This window comes from Dipodomys spectabilis, unplaced genomic scaffold (assembly GCF_019054845.1).
Source record: "Dipodomys spectabilis isolate Male_0828 unplaced genomic scaffold, ASM1905484v1 ptg000174l, whole genome shotgun sequence".
Lineage (NCBI taxonomy): Eukaryota > Metazoa > Chordata > Mammalia > Rodentia > Heteromyidae > Dipodomys > Dipodomys spectabilis.
Window position 1 is genome coordinate 7,344,204 of NW_024870851.1, and position 18,927 is coordinate 7,363,130.

The window sequence follows — 18,927 nt, forward strand, 5'->3', positions numbered from 1 at the left end:
TGCATGTTATGTATTTCAGAAACTCCAGAAAGGAACTTAATGACATACGATTTGAGTTTACTCCAGGAAGAGGTAAGCTTTAATTGAAATTATTATTTTAGTGCTACAAACAGCATTTCAGAAATTGATTTCATGCATGTGGTTTACAATTTCCTATTTAAAAAAAAAATGCTTTGTCTAAACACAAAGGACGGAAAAGAGAAAGGATGATAGGAAGAAAATGCTTGTGCTAATTGCAAGGTTTTTGAACTGAATCACTAGTGACTACATAGATCCTAGCGACACATGTGACCCAGTGTATATACACATGGAAATTGGATCTGTTCGTTCAGCCATGGAAGTAAGTACTGGGATGGCAATACAGGGCCTAAGGGCCTGTGAGAAGCATTCGGCTTCCTAATGAGGGTGAGCTGCGTTGTGTCATCCCAAAGCCAATATATTTTGCCTCTTTGACCTCAGTTTGGTTACACAAAGCCTCTTCTGAGGAGTGACTGTGGCGTGGCCTCTATGGGCTGTAGGCATGAATGCAGTGCAAGTATTGGAAATACGTTATTACAACTTCCTATTGGCCAGACTGGTTGTTCCTTCATGTCTGGATGTCTGGAGTAAGAGGCATGTAGGATTATTATGTTTTCTTGCATTTTGCAGAGAGCCTAGTATGCAAGTAAAAATCAAGATATCTCGGTGGATTGACAGATAAATAATAACAAATAGTTTCCAGAGATGAAAAGATTAGTAGTTATTAAGAAAAATGTGTTTTCGTTAGTTTGTGGGTAACCAAAATAACTTAGAGAAGTAAAACTCAAGATACTCATGCTAAGATTATAACTGTTTCCTGAGTTCTGCACTCAGAATTTTATGTATTTGAAAATAATTTCTGCAGTGTCTACATCAAATATCTTTCTAAAGTATATTAGCCTCACACATTCTAATTTACTAATGCATAGAAGATGTAAGTACCTAATATTTATTTTAGCTATTGGAGCTTCACATACATTTCAAACTCTGAACAAGAATTTCTGGTTTGATAGCTGGTCAGTCAGTAAACTTCTTTGACCTTTTGATTATTATCACCTTCCAAGAACACTACTCCAGTGTCTCTAGGAGCCAAAGTAAAGGTGGGCATTTCAGGAATATAGAGTCCTGTCTAAATACATTCATGTTCAGAATTTTTTTAATGCTTTTAACAAAAGCCAAATGGAATATGTTGACCCATATCTGGTCACGGGCTTGCTCTGATTCTGATAGCTATTCCTCTGTAAAGGCAAATGATTTTCAGTATTTTTGGATTAAGCCCAAACATGAAATATGGTTTACAAAATAAGTATCTTCAAGGCTGTAATGAGTTTGCTAATTGATTTTTTTCTTTCCAGGTATACCCATCTGTAACAATTTAAAATCAGTCTATGAAATTGTATAGCACCAGTCAGGGTTATCAAAAAGACATCCACTTTGTCATTATATAAAAATATTGACCAGGCAGGTTTTTTTAAATAAAATACAGCAAGTAATTACATAATAAATGTTTCAAGTAGAGTAAGTAAAAAGAACAGATTGTTATTTTAAGGTTGTTTCTTTTCATTTGATAGTTTAAAATTGACTATAGCAATGAAAATTAATTTTAAGAAGTAAAGAAATTAGTTTCTGAGTTAAGGATATGTTTGTATAAGTTGGCTCTAACAGCATTACAACCCATTTGCAGGAGCCTTGGCAGCCCCATTTGCTGGGAATAGATGAAGAGTTTCTGCTTTTGTTGCTCAGACAACCATTAATTCTGACTTCCTATACTGGGCAGGGGGCATAAACTTGTTATGGTTGGGAATCTAGTGTTGGATGGCTGTACCAGTGTAACTCCTAATGCTGTCTGCATTTCAGATTGTCTACAGTGTGTCTGTGCATGCACACCACATATTCACTGTATCTGTGCTGATTGTAAGCATAAACAAGTATATGTGGCTGAAAATGAAACAGACACAAAGTATTTGCTGCTCTCTTTTGAGCATAGGCCTTTGTTTGCTCTGTCTTGTGTAGTCTGGAAAGCAGATGTTCATATATTATTACTTGTGTAGATATTAGGAACTGCTAAACAGCTTTAAGAAAGAGAAAATTACCAATGTAACATGATATAATTATTTCATTTAAATGTTATAAATTATTATGTGCATAGTAAAGGACTGTTACTCACAGACAGAGGATGGGTAAGAGTAATTCCCATTGTGGCCAGTTAGCATTAACCACTTGCAATTTATCTGGTGTCCAAGAGTCCTAAAAATAGAAGAACATGTTGCATACTTTAATCATTTGGAAAAGTCTATTGCTTTGGTGCCACTTTTTTTTAACTAGTCTTCAAATGCAGCTTTGCTTATCCTTTTTAACAGTATTCTATGGTCATAGTTCCTAGTCACAAATACAATTTTATTGATGCTTTAGAGATATTGTAACTCACTGAAATTCTTTAAAAATGATTGATCAATGAAAATGTAATGACTGCTTTTATGATATACCCTGCATACTGGGTGTTGGTCACTTCAATACTCTTCTGAGCAGTTGGATGGCATCCAAAGAAGATAGGGACTCTGTTTTTATTTTTATTTTTTTATTTTTATTTTGTGTCAGTAGTGGGGCTTGAACTCTGGGCCTGGGTGTTGTCCCTCAGCTCTTCAGCTCAAGGCTAGCACTCTATCACTTGAGCCACAGCACCACTTCCAAGATGGGGATTCTAAGACTCAATAGTCTATCATCTTCACAAAATTAACTTACCCTCAGAATAGTCTTTAATTCTCTTACCCTCAGGTCCATGATATGGGATCATATGATCACAGAGATTTTCTTTTTTTTGTACATTTTTTATTGTAAAAACACTGTACAGAGAGGTTACATGAGCAAGGTAATGTATACATTTCCTATTGAGCATTTTTGCCTCCTCCTTTGTTTTTTCCCTAGCATGCCTTCCTTCCCACCTCCACAACTAACACCTGCCCCCCTACCAAGTTGTAAAGTTCATTTTCAACATAATGTCTTGTACATCTCATTGTTTCAATGGGTCAACCTGAATCCCTATTTAAGCATTTTGTTTTTTCCCTTCCCCTGCCCGAGTTAGACAAGTGTATATACAAAGTGCAGGACACCCACATCAAATACAGTGAAAACAGGGGTTATACTGTGGGGGAGTAATATACAAAGAAACAAAAAAATATCACATGGTACATTATAAATACGTTAGGAACAATAGCAAGAAAGAAAACAAATATTTGTGTCCCGATCTTGGGGTTCATTTTGCTTAACATCATCTTATATGATCATATGTACATAGCTTTTGGCCTTTTCTGCTTGTCCTACACATGTACTAGTTATTGCAAATAAGGGAAACTATGGGACCTATGCTTCTTTGGGCCTGGCTTACTTCACTTACTATAATGTTTTCCAAGTCTTTCCATTTCCTAAAAAATGGGACGATGTCATTCTTTTTGATGGAGGCATCAAATTCCATTTTGTGTGTGTGTGTGTGTATACACATACATACATACATATTTATATATACACATACATACATACATATGTATATATATATGCATATATACACACACACACTGAGGGGCATCTGGGTTGGTTCCATATCTTAGCTATGGTAAATAATGCTGCAGTAAACATAGTTGTGCTGGTAGCTTTCGTATGGTCTTGTTTGTGATTGGGTAAATTCTCAGAAGTGGTTTTGCTGGGTCATAGGTGAACTCTGTGTGGAGTCTTTTGAGGAACCTTCATACTGCTTTCCAAAGTGGTTGAACAAGTTTACACTCCCACCAACAATTTAGTAAGGTTCCCTTCTGGCCACATCCCCTCCAGCATCTGTTGTTACTAGATTTCTTGATTATAGCCATTCTAACTGGGGTGAGGTGGAATCTCAATGTTGTTTTGATTCACATTTCTTTTATGGCTAGAGAGGTTGAGCATTTCTTCATGTGTCTATTGGCCATTCTTATTTCCTCTTCAGAAAAGTTTCTTTTTAAGTCTTTAGCCCACTTATTTATTGGGCAGTTGTTTCTTTGAGGATTTGTTGTTGGGGGACTTAAATTTTTGAGTTCCAAGTATATTTTAGATATACTTAGATTATATGTCTAGTGAAGACCTTCTCCCAATCTGTGGGCTTTCTATTAATCTTGCTAACTATGTCTTTGCCATGCAGAAGCTCTGCAGCTTCATGCAATTCTATTTGTCCATCCTTAATTTGATTTGTTGTGTTTCTGAGTCTCTATTAAGAAAATTTCGGCCTGTGCCAAGGAGACCTAGGGTTTCTCCTATTCCTTCCTGTAATATTTTCAGGGTGTCTAATTTGACTCCGAGGTCCTTGATCCATTTGGAGTTGATTCTGGTACAGGGTGATACATAAGGATCTAGCTTTAGTTTTCTACAGGTGATTAACCAATTTTGCCAGCACCATTTACTGAAGAGGTTGTCTTTCTTCCATTCTATTTTTTTTAGCTCCCTTATTGAAGAATAAGTGGCTATAGGTCTGTGGGCTCATTTCTGGGTGTTCAATTCTATTGGTCCTGAGGTCTGTTCTTGTGCCAGTACCAAGCTGTTTTGATTACTATGGCTTTGTAGTAGAGTTTGAAATTTGGTATTGATATTCCTCCAGCATTGTTCTTTCTGTTAAGGATCATTTTTGCTATTCAGGGTCTTTTATTGTTCCATATGAATTTTTGGATTGCCTCTTCTATTTCCTTGAAGAATGAAGTTGGAATATTGATAGATATCACATTGAATTTATAGATAGCCTTTGGAATATTGCCATTTTCATGATGTTGACCCTTCTAATCAAAGAACATGGGAAGTTTTTCTACTTCCTAAGTTCTGCTTTAATTTCCTTTTTCAGGTTAAAGTTTTTATCATAGAGGTCCTTCACTTCTTTAGTTAATTCCTAGGTATTTTATTTTTTGTGGGGCTATTACGAATGGAGTTGCTTTCCTGATTTCAGCCACACTTTTCTCATGTTGGCATACAGAAAAGCCATTGATTTTTGAGGGTTAATTTTATAACCTGCTCCTTTGCCAAAGTTTCAAATCAGCTCGAGTAATTTAGGAGTGGAGTCCGTGGGATTCTTTAAATAGAAGATCATGTCATCTGCAAAGAGGAAGAGTTTTACTTCATCTTTCCCTATTTGGATCCCCTTTATGTTTGCATCTTGTCTTATTGCTGTAGCTAGGCATTCTAATATTAAGTTGAAGAGTAGTGGAGAGAGTGATGTCCTACACATAGAAAACTAACAAAAACACAACAAAGTCCAAGAAACCACACCCAGACTGAAAGTATTCTTATATCTCTGACAAAAGAGGACAAGACCTAACACAAGCCTGCCTTATATGGATTTTCATGATTTATGAAGATCTATGTGCTTCTTCATATTCTATTTTTATTATGGAATATAATCAGTAAAGTGGTAGGATAACACATCTTTGCAAATATAAAAAATATACAGCTTTCAATTTTTTATTAGAAATTTTACTTGGGGAGTTCAACTACATATGAAAAGGAGGAATAGCATCCACAGGAGTGTAAGGTACAGAGATTACTTCTGGCTGTGCCATCATCATTATTCCTATTACCATTTTTTAAGTATTTACTTGGTCAGACACTGGGACAAGCACTTTAAACCCCAAGAACTACAAAAGACAAGGAACCTCCAGCTGCACACTTCCATATATCTATAATGGCCATATCTCGCTTATGCTTAGGGAAGCTTCTGAGTTGACAAACTGCTGCTCAGCTTTGATGCTTGCATGATTCAGCAGCTATACTTGGGAGGACACTCTCAGATCATCATCCACACTGTTACATTCTGCTCATATCCAGCAATTGTTCTGGAAGCCAGAGAAGATCAGAAGGCTTTGGGGACAAGTCATCTCCTTTGAAAAAACACAGGGTCTTGTATGGTTTTTTTGATCATATTGCACTTTCTCAGTTCTCCTTTACAAAGTCTTCAAATAAAAGATAACAGAGTTGGGGGGGAGTTGGAGAGTAGAGGAGGGAAGGGATAGTGGGAGAAAAAGGAGGGGGGAACAATGCCTGATGAGAAATGTACTCATTACCTTACTGATGTAACTGTAACCCCTCTGCTCAGCATCTTTACAAGAAAATAACATTTAAAAAAGAAGATAACAGAGCTATCATGTTCATTCACAACCTTTCAATTAAGTAATTTCAGTTACATTCACTTGTCACAGCCTGTTCTGTCCCGTCTTTATGAGATTGCCAACCCCAGTCACTTACCACTGTGAAAACACATTATTTTACTCAACCACATTTTCTAAGAGAATGAATCTGTTGCTATCAAATGATCAATGTCATGTTAAAGGAGTTCCTTGAGAGCATAAATTCAAATAGTTCATCGTAATAGCCCAACAAGCTGGTGGACTGTTTATACTAAAGCTAAGGTTGTATCAGATGTTACCCATTCAACCTTTGCCATAAATTCTGACTCACTAGCTTCTAATGATAAAAGAGAATTGATGATAGACAGGATTAACCTTGTCAAGAAAGAAAAACAGTGTCATAGGAAGTCTTTATATCTTCTAGAGATGTACCTGAGGATTGATTCAGATGGTGGTCAGAAGGAAAAAGTTTCTTTACCAAAAATGAAAAAAGAATTTTGTGTAGCATCTGTTGAATAAATAGCAAGATGTAAATTGTACTTGAGAAACTGTGTTTCATGTTGCTTCTGATTTTTTTCTCCTGATAGACTCTGAATTGTTAAATTAAAACTCAGGTAATTTTAGCAAATGAAAAGTATATATTGTACATTGTGGTGGGTTGTTGATTTTTAATTTTGTGGTTACTAACATATTCATTTCACTTTTGGACAGATACGGCAGATGGTGTATCTCAGGAGCTCTTCTCTGCTGGCTTGGTTGATGGTCACGATGTAGTTATAGGTAAATTGTTTTTTGTATACAGTGTCATTTTATTGATATATCATATGGAAATGTATTTAGAACAAAAATATTCATTTCTTAAGAAATAAATAGTTCAGCCGGGTGCTGGTGGCTCACGCCTGTAATCCTAGCTACTCAGGAGGCTGAGATCTGAGAATCGCAGTTCAAAGCCAGCCCAGGCAGGAAAGACTGTGAGACTCCTATCTCCAATAAACCACTAGAAAACCGGAAGTGTAGCTGTAAAAAACCGGCGCTGTAGCTCAATTGGTAGAGCACTCGCCTTGAGCTGAAGAGCTGAGGGACAGCGCCTAGGCCCAGAGTTCAAGCCCCATGACCGACAAAAAAAAAAAAAAAGAAATAATAGTTCACTCTGAATTTTTGAAAATTTTTCATTAATTATAATCTTATGTGAAAGGATATGTAATAATCATATTTAATTGTCTTTCTTCACAAGCTCTTAATGTGATTCTCTCTCTTTCTCTCTCTCATATATCTGAACATAAATATATCTAATGAGACGCCTTACTCATTGGATATACCACAAATAATCCAGAAGACCCCAAAAGCCTATAATCTATCAAACATCAGGTGGTGTAAATTCTGTGCACCAAAGTGTGGGAACCTCCAGACCACTTTTTCAGTTTCTTTGATCTTCCTATTCAACTTTGATGTTCACTGCCCCAGCTGTTAGAAGCAGTCATCACAAAGTCTTGAGGTTAGGGGAGGAGCTTAAAGTTCAGTCAGGCTAGACATTTTGTTCTGTAGTTTAGAAAATGAATTCCTAAAGAGATTCAGTGCTTTGGGTTGTGGAAGAATCACTTTACTCTGAAAGCATGGGCCTTTCTATCACATTTAGAATCAAAAGAAAGCTGCATGGAGCCAGGAAAGCCTGCTAAGCTTGGGCATGCCTACAAGACTAAGCAAGCATGCAGATGTGCCAAGGTAAATGAGGTAGAAAATCAGTAAAGTGTAGACAGATATCATATGGTTTTGCCTAAACAATGTTAGGGTATGTATCTGTTATATTGTAACATACTTATAGTTATGTAGTTATATAGTTATAACAGTATAAATAGCCTGTGTGGACATCACACCAGGACTTTATAGACAGTGTTTTATGTTTCATTTGATAATTATATCAGTTCTCTCAGATAGAGAGGATTGGTTACTTATTACCACTATTTTGTTGGCAAAAAAAAAAATCCCTAAGGTTAAAAGACGTGGAGGTTAAGTCAAATGTGGAGATCCTTAAATTTGTAGCCCCTGAACTTCAAGTCCTTGTCCCTCATTCTAATATCCTATATAGGTTATCTGCTGTCTCCCACCATATTAAAATATGTTTTAACTACAATATGTAGCCAGAAAGTGTCTGTTTCTCTATAGTGCAGAAAAACATGGATGGATCCAGGAAATTTTTAATGATAGCAATTCTTGTGTGTCCCAGGAATAAAACAGTTTAAAGCTGATGTCATTTTAATTGTCCATTAGTTGACAGATTAAATGTTTGATCCTCTCCCCTAACCAAGAAAGTTCTGCTTCCCTTGTTTTCTACTTCTTTCTTCACTGTATATGTGCCACCAATGTATGGATATATTTTCATTTTTCCCATTTTAAAAAAAGAAAGGCCTTCCCTTAACACTACATCTTGATGCAGCTATTTTCCTCTATCCTTTTTTAGCTAAAATTCTCAAAAGATTTGCCCTTGCTTTTAATTCCTTTCTTTTTTTTACTTTGTCTCTGGAGCCCACTTCAGATAGATTTTTGACCTCTCCAGTCCACTCAAGCTGTTTAATTTTTCTTTCAAAACTTTGTCCATTTAAGATTAATCTGGCAGATGAGATGGCAGATGCAGAGTTGGCTAGGGCAGAATGAAGAGTGAACAAGCTGGGAAGTAGCAGACCTATGCTGTGAGAATGACTGCCAGCTCCTAAATCTGAGTTTTTTTCTCAGTCCTCATCTTTCCTGACCCTTAGCAGCACTGGAAATAGTGGACAGGGCCTTCTCCCATGATAGGTGGTTCATTAGTTTTAGAATTCCATCCTTTCTTGATCTTCTCACCATACTGGTATTTTCTTCTCAGTGATTTTTTTTTTAGCACTGTTCATTTTGCTGACCTGTAAATCTTGATGTGCCCAAGCACTCTGTCCCTGGGCTATTTCTCTTTCCAATAGGCACCCCTTTGGTCAGCTCATCCAGTTTAATGGTATTAAATGCCTTCTATTCCCTAACTCATACGTTTATATCTCTGACTCAGACTTCTCCTTTCCATTGTAGAAGCATATCCAGCTCCCATTTTAGCATTTTTACTGCAAGGGCAATAGATCATCCAAATTTTAACTCACATCTTCAAAATCCAGCTCTTGGTGTTTCCTTTCAGCCTGCTTCTACCAGTAGTCTTATAATCTTGGGTGAGTCAGCTCCAATTTTCCAGGTGCTTAAGCCAGTATCTCGGAGGTATCCCAGATTCTTTCTCTGTCCTTTTCATCCTATTCTCCATCTCCACAGTGAGAGAGAACCTGGTAGTAAGTCAGAAACAGAAGGTCATGTGATTCCATATGAGAAATATCTAGAGCTGGAGACAGCATAGAGATTCTAACTTTTCTCCTGTGGCTCAGGCTGCCTTTAAGCTTTCTGTATATTCTAGACTACACTCAGACTCATAATCCTCCTGCCTCTGCCTTTCCAATGCACCTCCACACCTGGCTGACCATCAGGTTCTTGGTGGCCAGAATTCTTATCGACTTTCTAAAGTGCTACGTGTGCAGTGCCCCAACATAGTCATTTCTCATAGTGGGCCCTCAGTAAACACTTGTCAGAGATAAACAAATTCTGTTTTGCAATACACAGATAGCTCAGAATCCTTTCTTCAGAAATAAAGTGTACTTTTGAATATAGGATACTATAAAATTCAAGTAGCATTTCCAAAAATCAAATAAACTCACTCGAGGAAGGCTGTGTAAAAGAAAAATCCAATTCTTATAGAGGTTTGAATGATTTCTTACATGTGTATTTCTTCTACTTCTATAATATAAAATTGCTAACATTTAAATAGATTAAAAATCTTGTATTTTTCCCATCAGCATTTTCTTTTGACTTGGTATAAATGCTTATAGCAGCATGTAAAAGCTAAAAAAAGCAATAGCATCTATTTTGCAGCAGTGAATGTTATGGCTTTTACTATAACATAGAAAACATCGGTTACAAAAAATTCTTCATTACCTGGCTTCTGGGCAATCTACAAACCTTTACAAAGCACAGTTTGCATTGAGGACGGGCTTGTGTAGTGACATGCAATGACTTCTTTTGTGAAGGAGCTGGAGAGAAATGGAATGCAGTGTTTGTAGTATAAAATCATAAGCCCTGTTCAGTTGTGCTTAAATTCAGCACTACCTTGGGCAAGAAGCCGGAAATGGTTTTAGGCCTTGTATAAGTAGACATTCAGAAGATTGTCAGTACCTTCTGGGTGGGTGTTGGTTTAAAAAAAAATGTTTGTGGGTTGAAAAAGTCGATGATACGCATGTATACATTTGCTTATCTTGCCTAGCTGGGTTGGCTAAAAAATGTAAATAGACCAGATCTGAGCCTCTTTTCCATATATTTCAAAGAGGGTTCCCAAGGAAGACTGATAGTGTGAAGCTGCAGAGAAATGCCTTCCCCTCCCAGTTAAAAAGAAGCCCATTAAAAAGAAGGTTTTTCTGCAAGGCAGCACAGGCGGGAAAATAGAACAACAAAAAATTCAAATGTGAAAGAACACATCCATTCTAAATACTGTTCAGGCCTTGAGATACATGGTGTTTTTCTTTCTTTTTAATGAGATTTAGGACCTCAGCATCAGGAGGATGACTGGGAGGGGGTAGGTTAAAGTGAAGCAGTTGTATTACTTGCAGTCTGCCAGGCCCAGTAGTAGACTGTGTGAATGTGTAGAAGAGGAAGCTGTTTGGCAGATGTCTTCCAGAAGAGTGAAGACTGAAGGCTCTTGCTACTTTTTTATGTCACTGTTTCCTGGCTTTACTGTAACAATGTATGTCTATTTCACTGAAGAGCCAGATGTTAGCATTTCTGTCTCCTAAGAGGGAAGCTGTATTTTTGCAGTCATTTCGCAAAGTTTTCCTCCTATAGATACTGAGCCTGGCTGACTAGCTGTCACTAAAGCAAAGTTTCTTTGGATAGCACATGTTCCCATAAGCTCTCTGTGGGGCCTTATGAACATATTGTTTATGTGCATGGAATGCTCTTTGTCTGCTCCTGAAGAATTGTGTTCAAAACCTATTTGCCTTGCAAGATATGACACCTCCATGTGGCCTGCCCTGCTGCCTGTCACTTCCTTGCCACAATATGGAGGACAGCTTATTCTTGTCTAGAATCCCTGAGAAATAGACTTTTACCATTTTGTGGCATGCAGTTTTCATCCTGCTGTACTACCTAGTGCTATCTTTTAGGGCCTGTCTTCCCTGTTATGATGATCCTTGCCACACATAGGTGCTGAATAAATAGGATAACAAGATCCATTTGATAAACTTAGCCCTCAATGAACATGTGAATTAATACATTTGGACAATTCAAAAATACCTAAAAATGAAAGTCATCATTTTCTCATTTTTTCTTTTCTCTGTGGCCCCTGTCCTTCCTTTCTCCCTCTCTTCTCTCTCCCTCTCTACTTCCCTTACTTTCCTCCCTCTTTTTCATTCTTCTCTCTGCACTCTCTCCCTCTCCCTCCATCCTTCTTTCTCCTTCCCATTGCTTTTTTCTCTCAGGAATTAACTTAGCACATGACTTTTGAGTTTCACTTTGGGGCAAGGAAATATAGTTGACCTGGGGTCGTCTTTTATCTGTTAGTGTTTCAAAGGTGGACTGTGAGGTCTCCACATCAGTATCTTACCAGGGAAACTTACTAAAAATGTATATTTGGGAGGGAACAGGTAGGGAAGAGCAGGTTCCAGCATTAGAAGTCTTGGGCTGAGGATTTAGATGCTAGTACTTTAAACAAACATCCTAGAAACATCCTAGAAACAGGTACATCCTAGAAACAGTAGAATTTCATGGGCATATCTTTAGTGTCTACTTGAAGCACTTCAAGACCTGTTTTGAGATCCTTTTATCTCATGTGCCTTCCCAATATCACTTACCTCTTTAGTTTTTTCCTACCTTGTTTGATTCTCTTCCCTTTAAGAGTCTGCTTTGAAACCATGCCTGCTAATGTTTTAAATTGTGTGTTTGTGTAGATGCTGCATATGTGAAAGACCCCTCATTGGTTTACTTTTACCATAATGAGTAGTTACAACTTTATTAAAACTAATATTATTGCTCCAGGTGCAGAAGATCCTCCAGGTGGCTTCAGCTTTTATCTTTCAATATATTGGCCAAGGATCCTCAGGCTCCCAAGTGGGAAGGCAACAGACAGAGTCTTTGCTCATTGGTGAGCATGTAGTTAGATGTTTACAGTGCTGCTCCCCAGCTCTCATCAGGACCATTTAAGTCTGTTAGGAGTGAGCAGCAGTGCACCCGACTCAACCAAAGTCTTAGGAAAGAGAGACGGTACTCTCTCCTATATTTAGTCCTTCATTGTGCTGTGGTGTTTACTGAGGCTGAAATTCAGTGAACAAATGATTTCATTAACAAAAATTAAATGATTTCATTAACAAAATTGTGTCTTTATTACAGTAGATAATTTTTAAAGAAAGAAAACTCCTAAACTTTTTCTGGGCTTACAAAGGCTTGAGGTTAGCTATATTTATTGACTTCAATCAAAAGTTTTATGTTAAATTTAATTCTGTAAGGGAAATAAGGATTAAACATGCTTTGGAAATACTATGCTGGTTACTCTCTCTCCCTCTCCACCCCCGCCATGTGTATGTGTTTGTATGTATTTACTAAAAATTAATGTGAAACAATGAAAAAGTACCATTGCCAATGTACTGTAGCTCCTCACTACTGGCTCTGCAATGTCTTTTGCCCCACTGTTGAAAGCCTTTATTGAGGTAGTTACTCCCCATACAAAATATGGTATCAATGTTAAAAATGGTGCACAACAAATATTTATAAATATTAATAAGTAATGGACTAGACTGTCTAACATGAAAGTCCTTCTAGTGTTGAACACTGATTTCAATACTGAATTCAATTCAGATGAATGGTGGCCATTTTTAGGGGAATTAAAATATATAGCAATTGAATGCTGGAATAGATTAGTATTACAGATTAAAAACCCTAAGAACTGTTAGCTGCTCTTTGGAATGCTGGAAACCAGATTCCCCTTCCTTCTATCACCCTCTCTCTTTTCCCTCCTCTTTCCCCACCCTTCATCCTACCACCTCCAGCATTCAATATTACTTTGGTCACAAACCTATGTATTAATGTATGTTTTTGAGTTTATCTCATTTTAAAAGATTGATAGACTGAAGAAAAATAGAATTCTTGATTAATGAACTATCTTTTGTATAATTTGATGGCCATACCCCCCAGGCCAGAAGCACAGGAAGTATTCTAGCAAACTGAAGTCAGAAACTGAGCTGTGGCCCACCCAGGAGTGAGTAGTCTACCAGCCACGCTGCCAACTGTGCTTACCCTCTCACAGATTCTCATGTGGATTAATCTAAGACACGTGAATTACTTTCAATTATTTTAACTAAAATGCTAACCTGCCTTTTTACTCTAGAATCCCCTGTACCTGTAGATTATGATCAATCCAAGTCAAATCTTGAAGTTTTGAATCAAAATAAGCCAGTCCTTTCTTATTTGGCAAGGATGTCTTTCTGTGGAAGCAAAGTAGGTGTAGCAGAGAGAACTTAGTGTAATCTTTGTGGCAATATTCCTTTCTGTCTTTACCAAGGATGTAGGGTTTAAATTCAGTGGCTTGTTTATAGTCCATTCCCTTAGTAGACTGATCCATCTTTGGCTATTTCCTCATTGTGTATGTGTGTATGTGTGCGTGTCTACCCATTTCAGACATCTCTGGGGCTGCAAAAATAAGGACAATACTGTAGAAATAAGTAGATGCCTGCTGTGCTTATTAGTGGCCTTGAAGGCATGTTTCTTCATCCCCCAACGTAATCTCATTGCTGATTTTTTTACTTTATCAGTATGCTCCTTAATAACTTCTTATACAGTAGAAAAATAAGTTCTTATTTACTCAATCAAAAAAACAAAAGCCAAGAAAGAAATTAGATCCACATTTTTGTTTCATGTAACCTTATTGCTATTTTTATTTCTTTTTGTCTTGTTTGTTCATTTTTCTGTCTTTGGGAGGCAAGAGAGACTTAGAAAGGGTGGGGCAAAGGATGAACAAATGTAGCAATGATACTTAATGGACACTGTTGAAAATGAACTATACAACTTGTGTGTGGGGATGGGAAGGAAAAACTAGATGAGAGGAAGGGAAGGGGTGACAGTGTCCAAAAAGAAATGCATTCATTACCTGACTTCTACAACTGTAACCCTTCTGTACATCACCTTTAGAATAATAATTTTTTAAGTAAGAAAAAAAAAAGAATGCTATTACCCTTGATTTGTTTTAAGATAAGAAGAGACTTTCCTGGTCAACTGATAGACTGAGAACTTGTCCACGTCATTAGATAATCTGTCCATTGCAGGGTAAACATTTGTGTCCAGTTTTGGCCTTGAACTGTTTTAAAAAACACACACACTGCTTTGTTACTCATGGTGGGTCTTCCATAAATACAGATTTTCCCATCTATATCTGATGAGTCACAGACCATCTAACAGGAATCTATAGTTAGGAAGCACTTAACAGTCATGAGTGCAAACTCTATCTTTCTAACCAAAGTTCACTGTGGAAGAAAGTAAAGGCGCTTTTTTTAGGAAACATTTTTCCCCCCACTTAATTTCCTAATTGCTGTCTTAAGCTCTACCCTTAGGGAAAGTTTTCAGCAGTGGATTGTTTGTTGTTAGAAAGGAGGACATGAAATACAGTATCTCTTTAATAATAGACTCCCTGGAGGGCTTATTTGCAACAGACTCAGCCTTCTTCCTAGTTTGTGGTTTTTGGCTGGAACTCCAGAAACTGAATAGACTCCTCAGTCTCATTCCTTCACTGAATGGGTGGGTCCCAGGTCAAAATTTTGCTGCCACATCTCTGTCCCTTTTTATATTTCTGTTATACACAGGGTCAGGAGAGGAAGGCATACAAGGCTTAGACACTAGCCTGATTTTCTGTCCCTATGTGCTTAACTATTAATTCTTCACATATCATCACTATTCTGCTTCTGAATCATGTCTTTGTCAGTGGTGGTGATTGATAAGGTAACAAGGCCATTTGATGAGAAGTTAACACATCTAATAGCTGTAGAATATAGGTTAGAGAACATGATTGGGACAGCATTACTCTTGGGAAGTACAAAGATGCCACAGATTATTCTGACTTATGTGCTCTGTAGCCCCTGGCACTGAGGTTTGCTGAAGCTCTCAGAATTTCTTTTAAAAAGAATAGGTCCTTTTTTTTTTGTTCTTAGTGTTCATGAAAGTGTTTATTAAGTTAATAATGTGTATGACAAATTCAATTTTTATGTTTTTCAGGATAATATTGTTTACTCTATATTAGAGCTCTGTGGTGTTTAAGTTTCATGTCAGAAATATAGAATTCTGCACTTGAGATAATTCTGAACAGTGGCTTTTTATGTTTAATTAGCAATAATATAATCTTCTAGGCAAATCTATGAAATATCTATTTAGTTCAAAAATCTACCACCTAACAGTCCTTAGATACTATAAACAGATGTACTTATGCTTATTACTGGAGGGTCCCCTAGGATCCTTAATTGATGTTTTCAGTGCCGTTAGTGTGTGGTGCTCTCACTGGTTTCCCACTTACTCCTTTCTCAGGGAGCATTCTCATCAGTGTCACCAGCATGAGAGGTCCATTGCCTTCATGGGGTCTGCTGCTTCCAGTAGATCCTAGGGCATTTCCTGAGTTTGGCTATAGCAGTACTTTCTGCTTTCTTCTTTGCAGAGGTTGAGATAAGAGCCTGTTATCATACTTTGTATTCCAGCCCCTGAAGCTGCTGTCCTTCCACATTTGGTAAATAAAGCATTTAACTTACTGCTAGCACTTGTGGTGATCAAAACAGACAGGGGCCTTTCCCTAGTGAAATCTTCAGTGTAGAATGAGAGGCAGACATTAGATAAGCCAATACAAAGATGTCAGTGAAATTATAAATTGTGAGAAGTGCTGCTCTGAGGGGAAAAAAAAAACCAATATGCTATAAAGAAAGAGGGTCTTCACTTGAATGCTGGGGCAAAAGAGCTCCTGAGAGAGTGAAGCTGAGACATATGAGGTTAAGACATCTCAGGTTAAGCCTGCCCATGCTGGACTGTGTGGATGCAGTGGACTTTGTAGAAGAAACCAGAGTGGCCAGGCCCAGCAAATGAACAGAAATAAGGATAAGATCTAACAGTAGAGAGAAGGAAGAAGAGGTCAGATCATGAAGGGATCTTGTAAATAGCTACCAACGATAATTACTTACAATTGCTCTACTTTTCATTGAGAAACTGGGTAATGTGAATCTGTGTTGCATCAAATTGGAGAAGTGATTCTTTCTTTCAGACTTACTTCATTCTGCAGATGGTCTCAATATATTGCTTTTTCCAGATTAGATCCCTGTGGTGTTTACATTTTATTGTTATTTGTCTGGGGTGAGAAATAACCACAGTGGGACTGGAACACAGCCCTGGAGGCCAGGAGAAATAAAAGCTGAATGATGTTTTCTGATTCCTGGGTTGGTTTATGTTTCAGAGCATTGACAATAGCCCTTAATTTAATGTTTAAGAACTTCAGAGATGTTCAGTACTTAGGAATCCAATTATTCTAGCAAAAGGAAATTAGAATTCCTAGAAAAGGCAAAACAATCATTAATTACAGGCATTTTCTTTAGATTAATTAATAACCAAAGGGCTTTCCTATATATTCCCTTAGAGGATGAAGTGTAGTTTCCATTTCATAATATTTCTTTATTCTCATATAAATTATGGTGTGGACTAGGCTAGTACTGTACATATAGTAGAACTATTATCATTATAATTATCTACAGAATACATAAAATATTCATCTTCATTGAGTTAAACCAAACCTGCCATTTTAAGTACATTAATTGCTGTTGAATTTAGTGAATTTTCTTTCAGGGACTAACAGTCTAATAACTTAAATGAATGTCAGTATTCAAGGGGCTTTGTGTTAAGAATGTAGGCTCAGTAAAAGAAGTTTTGTTTAGATATACTTTGTCCTAGTGAACAAGATATAGAGCTTGCCCATTGTTTTATCATAGGGGTGGTTTCTGGAGAATTTATTAGTTGGTTATGCTGTCCAAGAGCCCTGGAGAGTTTGTAAGTTGGTGTCTGAGAGCCCTGGTCATTCATTTCCTTGAACAGTCATTTTAATTAGCTTTCTCTCTATATTTTCTTCCAAGGGTAAGGGAAGTAGACATAATATGCACTCTCAAAAAGAGAAATGAAGTTGGGTGCCAGTGGCTATTTAGGAGGCTAAGATCTGAGGATCTCAGTTTGAAGCAAGGCTGGAGAAGGAAAGTCTGTGAGATTCTTAACTCCAGTTAACCACAAAAACAGAAGTGGAGCTGTAGCTCAAATGGTAAAGTGCTAGTCTTGAGCAAAAAGAGTTCAGGGGTAGCACCAGGTTGAGCCCCAATACCAGCACCCAAATAAAGAAGAAATTGCTAGGGTGCTTGCAGACTTCTAAGGATGCATGTTTTCTCTTAAATGTGGATGCTAGACTTTGTTCATAAACATAACTGAAATGAGGTAGATTCAAGAGAAATCACAAATAGTGTAATTCCTTAGAAAGGCATAATCAAAGTTTTGCAAAATAAGACACCAGGGAGCAGGCACTCCAATGGGTGGGGTCAAGAGGAAAAAGATAGAAGAATGAAGAGAATGGGAACTTAGGTGGTCCTTTTTGAGGAACATGGGTTTCTCTTGAAAGCCTCTCTTCCTCTGTCATTGGGCCCTGCTGGTTTTACTGGTCTATGATGGGGTTCTTGCCCATTCCTGCACATGCCCTGAGAGGAGATTGACATCCCATGACCCAATCTTGGGCATCAACCACAGCGTCCATTGCAGGTTCCTTAATCTTCTCATTCTCTGGGAGAATGCAGTCAAGAATCCAATGTATATCTAAAGAGTGAGTGAAAAGTTGGGTAAGGAGGGATGGGTGAGAATGTTGAAAAGGGTGGCATTGATCAAGATTCATTGTATTCATAAGCTACTTTGTTAAATGGCAACTCCTTTGTACAACTACTTAAAGGTAACAATTAATAGAAGAAAAAGAATTTTTGATAAAAAGAAATACTGTTGTTTTATTCTGATCTAATTAACAACAACAAAAAACTTCATTTAAAAATTTTTAAATGGCCAAGTGCCAGTGGCTCATGCCTGTAATCCTAAATTCTCAGGAGGCTGAGATCTGAGGATCACAGTTAAAGCAAGCCTGGGCAAGGAGAGTCTATGGGACTCTTATCTCCAGTTAACCACCGGAAAACTGGAAGTAATGCTGTGGCTCAAGTGGTAGAGCGCTAGCCTTGAGCTAAAGAGCTGAGGGACAGTGCCCAGGCCCAGAGTTCAAGCCCCATGACCAACAAAAATTAATTAATTAATTAAATGTTTTTGAGATAAAATATTTCAAATATAGAGATATATGCAAAACTGGAATGTATAGGCACTCACCAAGGAGACTTAATTGCTTCGTTATCCTTCTCTACCTTACTCCCAGTCTTTTTAAAACCCTTTCCCACTACTGTTTACCTGATTCCTCCCAGTGCTACATGTGTGCCGTTCATTTTAGTGACCTGAACACTTGAATTTTTTTTGAGTCCCTTCAAACCTATAGATTACTAGAGAATTCTCTCCAAGGAGTTTCAAAAATCAGTACTCTTTCTGGCATATTTTTTTTTTTTTTTTTTTGCCAGTCCTGAGGCTTGAACTCAGGGCCTGGGCATTGTCCCTGAGCTTCTTTTATTCAAGGCTAATGCTCTAC

At 37.5% G+C, this 18,927-nt stretch overlaps 1 protein-coding gene across 3 annotated transcripts in view; it reads left to right on the forward strand.

Annotated features, from left to right (window-relative positions):
• Positions 1–18,927, forward strand: part of Stk39 (serine/threonine kinase 39) — a 263,115-nt gene that overhangs the window by 203,529 nt on the left and 40,659 nt on the right. For all 3 annotated transcript variants that reach the window (XM_042694158.1, XM_042694159.1, XM_042694160.1), the window contains exons 15-16: positions 20–72; positions 6,861–6,929. In XM_042694158.1, the coding sequence (XP_042550092.1) occupies positions 20–72; positions 6,861–6,929 (122 nt within the window). The remainder of the gene's footprint in view (positions 1–19; positions 73–6,860; positions 6,930–18,927) is intronic.